The 11,114-nt window shown below is 46.4% G+C and overlaps 1 protein-coding gene across 1 annotated transcript; it reads left to right on the top strand.

Annotated features, from left to right (window-relative positions):
- The first annotated feature begins 4,210 nt into the window (after positions 1-4,210).
- LOC104076345 (calcium-binding protein 8-like) lies at positions 4,211-10,721 on the top strand. The gene is made up of 2 exons (XM_009577177.1): positions 4,211-4,433; positions 10,594-10,721. The coding sequence occupies exons 1-2, from the start codon at positions 4,211-4,213 to the stop codon at positions 10,719-10,721; spliced, it is 351 nt and encodes a 116-aa protein (XP_009575472.1).
- Positions 10,722-11,114: the final 393 nt, after the last annotated feature.

The following is an 11,114-nucleotide window of genomic DNA, read 5'->3' as shown; positions in this document are numbered from 1 at the left end:
GTCTCAGTCTCCCACCCCAGTGTGGGACAGCACATCAGTAGACACAAGGATCACTTGGAGCCTTCAATAGCCAAAGAGGACTTTTTCAGATGGCTTGCATGGGAAACCTGTGCCCAATAGGCTCAGGAAAACTAATATCCAAGTGCTCTCCTACCTAAAACCATCACTGCCAGAGGACCAGTCCGACCTCCTGTTGAGAAGAGCATTTTTGTTGATGCAGTCTCAATAGATCTTGCAGGTCACCAGACCGACCCTGCTCACATTGCTGCAGGGTCCCAGCCCAGCATCACCTCGTCTGCACGGCAGTCAGGCCAGCTTAGGATTCACGGGAGGAGCCTCCCACTCTTTTTTTTAAAAGCAGAGCTGATATTAAAGGAAATTATCATAAGTAATATTTCAGCATTTAACGCTTCAAAGAAGCAAACTTCTCAGAGGGTTGTTTCCCTGCATAGAGCAGAAGGAGAGCATGCCAGGTAGGACACAGAGGTATCTGCAAAAGGTGCCAGTAGTGAAACCAGTGCTCTGCAGCCACGGCAGCTGTCAGTCAGCTGCAAACTTTGGAAATTGGGAATAGGGAGGCTGAAGGAACTGGTAGGGACTCAAGGAGGGGTCAGGAAGGTACAGGCTGGATTGGATTAGGTCCACTTTCCTTTCCAGATATCTCTTGGGACAACATCCTCCAACTCCAGGAGATGTCTATGCTGGGGATAGGTACTGAGGTCCATCAGAAACTGCAGTGGACAATTCCTGGCGCTCTCCACAGAAGCCAAACATACCTGTACAAGTACAGGTTTTCATGCAGGGCACTCACTGCATCACTTGGGGCATCTGAGCGTCAGCATTAGGCACAGTTTGTTTCTATATCACTGCTTACAGTGTATTCCAAGAGCACCAGTTCAGAAGCAGCATCATTGATTTCTTCTAATTGTAAATCCTATAGAAAGTTTTCAGCTTGCAACAGTCACAGTTTTCCTCTCAGTGGAGCCAATAAATGTTAAGAGTTGCTCCCTGGTTACTGTCATTACAACACTAAAAAGCCGGAGTAATTGAAAAGTGAATCAGGGAAACTGCCAGACTGGAGAGCAATGATAATAGAAGAAATTACCTGGGAGCCCAAGCCCAGTGCAAAGCCCTGTCTCTGGCTGCACCAAGTTTGAGCCCAGTCTGGACAAACGCCTGTGCTGATAGGTATCTCACGGAGGACATGCCTCCTGCATGCAAGTACCGGAGTGTAGAGCAAAGCAGGAGCAGTGACCGTATGCTTGCCAACAGGCCAAACTCTCAGTACATGAGCCAACAAGGGTGATTTTGAACCCCATCTGAGATAGTTCCTCTTCCTAGAAGGAAAAATGACAATGGAACAATAAAAAATAATTTCTCCGTATATTAGCATAAAGCTTAAAAGCAAGAGCTGGACATGCAGCAACGGATGCATATTTGTCAAGAGAACAATTATTTCCCACTAGCTACAGGAAGACCCAAAACCCCACAAGTCATTACTGTTTCCATGTTGTTAAGATTAGAAGACAACCATGGGTATGTTTGTAATCCAGGTAGCTTGAAGCAAAGCAACAGGTAGCATCACAGTAGACCCTGCAAAAGCTTGTTAGTGGCAATGCTGTATAAAGGGAGACCAGCAAAGACTCCTAAGAGCGAGAGGAAAGGAGGAGCATATGTCTGCCAACATAGGCAATGGTGTGTCCCGAGGTGGGCTTTCACACCTGTAATTCTGGAGGCAGACTTGAAGGGCCAGAGGGCCGATCCAGAGATGTTTTTCTTCCAACACAGTTATCCTGGGACATCGTGAGGCAGATCCTGAAGCATTCAAACGTCTTTTACAAGGACAGGATGCATGCAGCATACCAGAGGTCCCTCATCTTCAACTACCCTGCCCATGTAAAGTCTGTGAGCGCTTCCAGTAAGTAGGTCTTAAGGAGGCTCACACATCCCTGCAGATATCCTCAAAAAAGGACACAAGTAAAGAGCAGATCACAGCGACACTGCTCTGGGCTGTGAAGCACCGACAGGGGGGAGCATCCATCTGGTGATGGGTGAACACAGGTTTTGGACAGCTTCTAGAAAGATTGCTCCCTACAGGGCGGGAAAATAAACGCATAAGCTACAGCAAAAAAGTTTATATTGGCCTCAGAAAACTGTCCCTGAGCCCAGAAGGGGAAGAAAACACCAAGACAGGTTGAACATCACACCCTGATGAGATGGGATGGAGAAAACACATGCGGACAGGCTGCTTCTGTTGATGTCAAGTGACCATTAGGATGTAATTATGGGTTTGGCATATGAGTGGACTCAGGAAGATGCTGAGGCTCAAGTTGAGGTTTGAGTTCCCCCAAGATAAAGACTCCAGAGGAATGCAGGATTGGGTGGTAGGTGAGAAATCATTGCCTTTACCTCCATGGTGCTGGTGTGCAATCAGCGCTGCAGGAAGCCAACCAGGAGGGCTGCAGACCCTGGGCACTCTGCAAACCTCCGCTAACAACACCTCCCGACACCGCTGTAAGGCAACCATATGAATTAACCCCCCCTTCCACACCTCTAGTTGCCAAGAGAAACGCATTTCATAATCATGCGGGTTGTGAAGTACACAGCTGCTCGATTTTCCTTGCTCTTTTAACATTAAAGAAAGCAGAATACGGGCAGCGAGATTTCCTCATGCACAGCAAAGCAGGCTTTGGAAATTTGTGACTAAATACCGGGGGATTTGCAATCCAGCTTTGAACTGTGCAACAAGGAGCCATGGGTGACAATTGTGCACTCGCTATTTTTAGTTGGGCGGCATGAACATCGAATCCCTGAGGAACAAGGACAGCAGCCAAACTGCCAAACCCAGCAGACCTGCTTTTTGGAGAACTCATCTGGGGCAAAACCAAGAACTTTGGCTCTTGCCCCTGCTGTCCACTTTTCCACAGATTTTCTGCACCAGGTTTTTGATTGTTGCAGGAAATAAACAAATAAATAGAATTGTAGAAATCAGTGCTTCTAAGGATAGATGGATAAATATACATGTATGTGTGCAAATCTGCCTATACACACACAGATGCGCATAAATATTTCAGGGTCCAGATTTAATCAAAGTGCACTTATTTTTCTCAGTTAACCACTTTGAGGATTAATGATTTTGCATCTGTGCGATGAGGTGTGAAGCATTGATCAGGGAAGACAACCTTAGATAACACACCGAGTAGCTCAGAACTGATGAGGTTTGTCCTCTCCTTATCAGGCTGGGGGGAAAGAAGAGGGAATTTCTTGCTGTACCATTTCCAAAATGCCGGCTATGCAATCTGATCACACGCTATTGCCACACTCTCAGTTGCAGAAACAGGCACAAGTTTGCATCGCCTTTCCTGCACTGCAGCATTACGCCAGAGGTGTTTGGCCTTTCTAAGGTTTCTCGAAGGTGGGTGGTTTAGAAGAGGGTGTACAAGTCCTGGTGCTCACTGTTTGCTGTAGGCAAGCCTGTGTTTCGGGCTATAAGGCCTGAGAGTTCAAGGTGCTGTTCACAGGATGATCATCTGCAGCACAGGGAGAGGCGCGGGGTGACTCGGAGCGTTTCCATCCTTCTTTATTGACTGCACCGATGGCTCGAAGAGATTGGTCTCCTCACCTGGCACTGCAAGTCGGCCAGTGTGAATGCTATCTCTTCTGTACCATTAGCAGATATCAATACCACAAACCTTACACGTGTGCAAAGTTCGTCTGCTGCAAAATGTTCATTTCTACATATTCTGCAGGAATCATCTGGTTTTAATATCTGGTGTGTGTAAGAACAACATTTACTTACTGGATCTACAGCAGAAGTCAGCTAAGAGGGAAATGTTCTCTGCTTGTGCTCGCCACGCAGGCACAACTGGAGAGTTAGAAGGAAAAAAGGAGTAGATTCAAGGTTGTGGCTCGTGGCAAGGTGTAAGACCTACCAGGGGAGTCTCTCGGGGTTTTATCTCTGTTGGGATGTCCAGGACTAATACCATATTGCTGCATCTCCAGCCTGGAAGACCATCCTTGGCATAGGGCTGTGTTTCTCCACCGCTCTACTGGCATTAAGTAAGCTGGCAAGAGCTCTAGCAGCATCCATTTGCAACGTTCACACTGTTAATGTTAAATGAACCCAAAGGAGCAAAATTTGCGAAGTTATATTGAGGTGTTGAAAAGAGGTTGGAAAAATAACACAAGTAGGGAACAGCGTCATGCCTACATGCCTCTCTTCCTCCGAGTACCATGGCTGTTACCAGTGGCTGAGTCTAACTCGGTCTTCTTCCCACAGTTCGACATGCAGAGGATAACACTGGAAGAGCTGAAACACATCCTCTACCATGCCTTCCGGGACCACCTAACGATGAAGGACATCGAGAACATCATTATCAATGAAGAAGAGAGTTTAAATGAAAACTCCGGCAACTGCCAAACAGAATTTGAAGGTAAGAGAGAAAGTTTCTGTGTTTCTGTACAATTATTCTCTTTCTTCTCTGTCTGTAAAACTCAGTCTGATCCATGACATGCAATGGGCAAGCACAGAGTTAGCATGGAGTTATATTAGAGTAAGTAGCAATGACACACTTAGAAAACTCAAGAGCTGCCGTTAGCCTTCTTCCATGTGGTCTAAGTAAAGCTGATCCTGTTTCAGGCAGGGGATGAACTAGTGGGTGCTTTGCCTTATGGCCCTCCTTTCTCTGGTGGGATTCAGGCAGAGGGATGTGAAGCTGAGGTGAGTCCCTACAGAACTTCACATCTCTCTCTCAGCCTATCATGGAAAGACTTTATTGGCACTAGGTCCTGCTTTAGCAAGCTGTGTTAGGCTCCACCAGTTTTCTATTGTCTTTCCACAAACAAAAAAGGTCTTCTGCTCTGGGGTGCCAGGGGACAGCTGGGGAGAGTCCTCTCTCCGCATTGTAACACCAGCGATGAGCAGAGACGGCGCATCTGCACCCTACTGCCCAGCACACCTCTTGTTCGGCGCTGTTGGGGCCACTGGTGTAGAGCTGCAATGTGCTATACAGGTACACCACAGGACAGCTCATCTCAACACATGTGAGAGTGTCTGCAAGGTCTAAGCACTCTTCAAAGGTAGCTAGAGAAAGGGAAATATTTTGCGTTGGCAGCTGTCCTCTCAGCAGTGCCACAAGACCGTTGAGTAAGTGATCAGCAACTGGGATCAGACACAACCTCAACTTTCACAGTGGATTTTGCACTTTGAACGGAGATAACACTGGCAAGAACATTCCCCATTTTAAGCCACCTTGGGAGAAGGATTTTCTTGGCCAGAGGAACTTGTGCTGCTCCGAAGCATTGCTGGTTGGAAAAACTAAGCAGATACAAATCATCTCAAGTGCAGAAAAGTCCAGGGAGATACCTACAGAGAATCTCAGGGTTTGTGCACGTCACCCTGGGACAGCTACTGCGCTTTCCCACCCACAGCAATGCCACTTTATATAGGCCAATTTGGAGGAAATCCTGATATTCTGAGGGGTCAAATAGTCTCTGAAAGGGCACTAGGCAGAGACACCAAAGCGTCTTTAAAACAAAGCAAAAGATAAAAATATTAGTGCAATTCTTAGCCTGGCTAATTAATGGGATTCAGAAGCTATATCCAGCGCACTCACCCTCTGCTGAATACTGCAGAAAAGATGCAGAAGAGCACAGCTGAATTTTAAAAAGCCTGCAGGAGGGAGGCAAGCAGCAACGCTCTTCAAATCAAGCCAAGCAACATTTTTTTTTTGTTCCTCCTGGAGAGCGGCAGGGAGGAAGAGATGCTTACTTACATGAATGGAGTTGTTAGTCCCCACTGACCTGCTGATTCAGTGGAGACACACGCCAGCTGTCACCGCGGCGAAAGGCATGCAGGCTTCTTTCAGCTTCGGTACTTGGGTGAACTATCCCAGTCGCCAAAAAAATATGGGTCCGAAAACCTAAATGCTCAGCATCTCATTTTGGGAGTCCCAGCTTCCAAAAGTACAGCAAGAACAGCTTTTCTCGTGGGATGTTGGCATTGCTGGTGCTAGGCAGAACCTAGAAGCAAAACAGACCCTTTTTTAGATGTTGTTAGAAATACACACACACACGCACAAATCCCCCAGAGAATAAAGATCAACTGAACACTGTCAACAAAGATGCAAAGTTTTGCTTCAGGTCCCAGAGGAAGGGGACGGTTCTGGTCCATGGCAGCTCTGACATGAGCATTTCCCCCAGGAAAGGCAGGCTGAGAGCTGGTTGTGTCCCTGCAGCTCTCTGGGCTGGACATGCCATTACCTGAATGGCCGATTTGTGCCCTGGTGTTCCCATTTCCCAAACACTAAGATCCCTACAGGGCTCAAAGGCAGGAATTATAGGGCCTGATGGCATGGAGCAATGGCACTAAGGGAGAGCTGTCATGAAGGTTGGACAGCATCTCAGCCTAGCTTTAAATGGCTGTACAGAAGTGTCTCCATGTAAGTCAGTCACCCTTTACTCACTTAATTAGTCGAGTGAAGGAGATGCTTTTTGGGTATAATTCCTCAAGCTTATTTTAGGTGCTACCTTGGGATCGGACAAATTGCACCTCAAAAAGCATCTATTTCTTTCAACTGTAAAGGTAGCCTAAAGGGACTAGCTTAGAGGCTCACATCTATATTTAATGTACATTTCATCCACCCTGTAGAAGTGCCTTTAATTATGGGTAGGAATGAAGCCAAGATGAGCCCCGATGGTTTTTACTGAGATTTGGGAATGGCTCCTAAGGGGAAAGGCATAGCAGATACTTTCAGTAGTACCTTGCTGAAATGGGGGATCTCCACTCACTGTCACCTCGCCATTGAAGAGAAGCCCCAAAACCCTTCTCCATCCTGTGGACAGAGACATCCCCCTTTCTCCACACCTGGGGTTAGCTGGCTCAGCCCAGCCAGGTGCTAAACAGCGCTGTACAGGATACGTCTCCATCGGTACAAATACGTACAAATTTCTGACATTCTCAAAATGTTGCCATCTTGGCTTCTTGTCATAAGATTCTTCACAACCATATAATATTCTTCCTACATCAACATGGACAATATACCTTATCTCTCTCTCCCACATTCATATACACACACACAACCACACACACGCTTTAAACCAAATACAATATTCATATTATGATCAGGGACAAGTCCAGGATTTTGTTCAGTTCACTCTGAACATGAGAGTCGTTTGCAAGATGTCACATCTAGGCTTACATTACAACTTTCCCTCCTACGCATTTCTAGGGGTTTTCATTTGCCTTATTCTTGATGAAGAGCACAGCAATGAAAATGCCCAACTCCTCAGTACAAGCAGCCCACACTAGCCCCGCCGATAAAGAATACAACCAGAAGGGAGGCATGGTTATGTCCTCAGCCTTTCTTTCAATTTTTATTAATGCTTAGGGCAGGAGAACAAAACTGAGAGCCAAGAAGAGTGTGTGTTTTTATGATAAGAGACACAGGAAAATGACAACTGTTTGCAGTGACATTATACTAAAAAAAATTTGCAGTACAAAAATCATTTGTCTGGCAGTTCCCTTTATCCAAATGCTCACGACATTAAGCTCACGGCAAAGAAGAATGCCAGCTGGTTACAGTGACCAGTGCTGTCTGCCACAGGTATTTCATCCTCAGCCCTGGTACTCAAATTAACTGGATGTACAAGAGCTGCCGCAGCTCCCCTCCCCGCTCTCCCCAGACAACACTAGGAGCATCCACTCCTCAGCTAAAGGCTTGGGAATGAAAAACTGACTTCTTAAAATGAAAATAACTCCATCCAGCTAGAGAAAGCAAATATCACTCACCTTTGGCAGGGTTATGACAGAAGCCACTATACACACACTGTAGCTATGCGTGTTAGCAAGCGTTTTTCTGCAGGCGAGAAGGCTCTCAGCACTTACCCTGACCATCTCAAACCCACTGTGGGCATCGGGACCAGCCTGGCAGCCACAACCAGTGGACTGACGCACCCTGAAATGGGCTGGACCCATTAACCCCATGTCCTGGTGGAGAAGTTATGGTGACTGTACCTCTGTCTCTGCCGCCTAGTGACACCATGGTGAGTCCTCCTCGCCAGCACGTTCTCTGCGTGTTGAGAAGATGAAGGATGACCCAGCCTTGATTTGCCTTTGCTTCTTGAGATCTCATTTACATTGGATAGCCTGGGAGTTGCTCTCCCCACTAAGAAGAGGCTGGGGCATCTCCAGAGGAGCTTCAGGCTCTGACCGTATTCAAGGAACCAGCTCACATCCAAACTCCTGCACATCCTATGGGTATTAAAAACTCCTGCTGGCAACCAAATGCAAAACAAATGGAGCATCCAGCCCTGCAACTATGCCAGCTATAGAAACCAGCAGGAAAAAGCACAGATGCCAAGCTCAAAGAATCTATGAATTTGGAGAAAATCGAGGGCAAAAGCTCACCAGTTAACAGGCAGGGCAAATGGGTCTTCATATTTAAGAGGGCAATTCACAGGGCAGCACGAAGCCTTGTTTACAGTGAAGAAAGTCAGTAATTTCAGGTTTTTTGTCTCCCTGTGGATTGCAAGGGGGCAGAGGAACTGTAATACTCATCTTCTTGCTGGAGTAATTCCTGCTAAGCCCCAACCAACAGCAAGAGGGTCTCTCTGGGTCTGCAACACCTCTACATTTCAGCACAGACATTTCCCCTTTCTTCTGAAGTTATTTGGTAGTTTATTTGGTTGTCTGGTGCACCTTCCGTCAGCAAAGAACAATAACAACGACTTACCTGGATCCTGCTGCTCTGAAACTCTGTTTTTATTTGATGGTATAACAGAAGACTACAGAAATTGTTCAATTCAGGAACATTTCTGCAAGAAACACTGAACGTGCTTTGCCCTCTTCCTTTGAATAGGAGACTTGCCATCACAAAAAGCCTTGACCAGTCTTCAACTGCTGCTCCCAGTCACTGAAATCAGCATCAGAGCCCCTCACTGAACTGCAATGCTGACTGTGATGGCTTATGTCACTGTTTCGTCTGCTGGCTGGGAGTGTTTTCAAAGTACAGAAATAATAGAAAAATAAAGAAAGAAAGAACTAAAGCTGTGACTTAACAAGCTTTTCAAAGTGCCGGCACATCATGCACAAAACCAAGGAACCACAGTATTGATTCTGTGTGCTTTATAAAAGCGAGCGAAGGAATCAAGGAATAGAGCAGTGCAAGCAGAAAGCAAGTCATTTAGGAGAGCTGCGGTGAGGGGGATTTCATCATCTGCACAGAATATACCGAGTCCCTTGGAGCTCTGGCAGTGCAGCGTTTCCCTGCCCTGGGCAGTCTGACTCAAAGTGCTGCCTAACGAGGGCTTCTTGTGCCTGCGGCACCGAGCTGATGCTGGGGGACCGTGTGGGAGCTGGGGTTAGGACACAGGCACTGCTAAATCCTGGCCAGAGAAGGTGAGGGGGGATGAAACAAGTGTTCAAAATGCAGCATCCAATGCCCCCCACTCTCTGTGCGACAAGGTTCAAGCCTGGATCAGAACAAGGTTTTTTTCCATATATTCTAAAAACATTCTTCTGGACTTTTCCAAACATGGGCACTTGGAGCCTTTTCCTGGTCGCATTTTAGATTTATTGTAATTCTGAGCTTGTCGTCAAACGTCTGAAAGTCTCCCGTCATCACAAATCCATCCATGGGGAAAAGGCGATGGGTACATCCCTTCTCAGGCCAAAACCAGACCATGTGGTACTGCCCATAGTGGCAGAACTATCCATCCTGTGCGGGAGGATCTTCTGGCTTTCTGTGATTATCTTGGGGGACCCTCAAGGCCTTTTCAAACAGATCGATCTTCACAGTACCCCAATACTACAAGTTGTTCTGATATTCATAGGTAGGGAGGCTAAGACAGAGACATGAACTGGCTTTAGCAAGTCACAGCATGAATCCCTGTTGATGAACTTAAAAAAAATTAAAATTAAATAAAATAAGTCAAACTCTAAAAATCCCAACTCTGTCTGCATTTTAACTGCTGCAGATTACTCTCGCCTCTTTTGACAATTATTCTGCAAGAGTTCATTTGAAAAGGTTCTTAATAAGTCTGATTTTGCTTAGGCACAGAAAACCTAAAGACCGTTTGGAAAAATGACTAACGTACACCACGTACTCATGGGAACTGCCACAGTGGTTTTTTAAGTGTTGTCGGGGAGCACATCTTGAGCCTCTGCTCATTCCCAGTTGACCTGGATGAGTCTAAGGCATTCACAGAAGACCAATATTTCCAATTAAAGAACTTTAGAGAGAACTTCATAAAGAGCTTAAAAGAAATACACAGATAAACCAAAACACACCTACAAGCATATGAAGGGTTTAAAAGCCAAGATGAGAGAGAAAGGACTTCCTGCAGTATGAGAAGGTGGTCTATTAGGAAAGTTGGTTTGGAAGCAACGAAAGGTAAGGTGGCTTATTTGGAAATGTCCCAGCAGGGAGAGGTAAGACTTGGCCGGCGCAGGGGGTCTCTGAGGTGTGGACTAGAGGGTTATGCCAAGGTAATAATCAGAGGCAAAGGAGGATTTCTGAGCTCAGGCTGATCCTGGTGGAAAGCAAAAACCTTACTTTGGCTGAGCATCTCCTCTTTCCCGTGTCTTCCCTGCAGTGCACGCCCAGAAGCAGAACAGACAGACCTGCGTACGGAAGAGCCTTATCTGCGCGTTTGCCATGGCCTTTATTATAAGCGTGATGTTGATTGCGGCCAACCAGATCCTGCGGAGCGGCATGGAGTAGCCTCTCACCATGACACTGTGAACCAAACTGACCATGCATGCGCATGCCACCGGGTGAGCTTCCCCCGAACCGACTCTCACACGGCAAAGAGACAGAGGCAGGCAGATAAAGCACCATTCGACAAGGAGCCTGAGGCCAGCAGCGTAATGTGTCTTGTGAATCAACTACATCCTTTTGGCAGGGACATAAAAGGGCTGTCTTAATGCTTTAAAGGTTTTGTTTCCTAATGCAATAAAAAAAAAAAATATACAGGAGTCCTGAATTATTGCTTCAAAACAGCAATGGTAACTTGGAAGAAACTTTCATCCAGCAGCCTGTTTTGCAGTTTTAAGGAGGCACAGCCTCATGACTTATTGCAGCGGGGCTGTCTTTTAACCTAGGGGCCGACTGACT

Source organism: Fulmarus glacialis, unplaced genomic scaffold, assembly GCF_000690835.1.
Source record: "Fulmarus glacialis isolate BGI_N327 unplaced genomic scaffold, ASM69083v1 scaffold550, whole genome shotgun sequence".
Taxonomy (NCBI): domain Eukaryota; kingdom Metazoa; phylum Chordata; class Aves; order Procellariiformes; family Procellariidae; genus Fulmarus; species Fulmarus glacialis.
Note: the sequence above shows the minus strand (reverse complement) of the source record. Positions and strands in the feature narration are given on the sequence as shown.

Excerpts from the sequence above, each read along its gene's own strand:
- LOC104076345 (XM_009577177.1), top strand. The coding sequence starts at position 4,211 with ATGCCTCTCTTCCTCCGAGTACCATGGCTGTTACCAGTGGCTGAGTCT. Across the intron at positions 4,434-10,593 it reads CTGCCAAACAGAATTTGAAG|TGCACGCCCAGAAGCAGAAC; the intron begins GTAAGAGAGAAA and ends TCTTCCCTGCAG.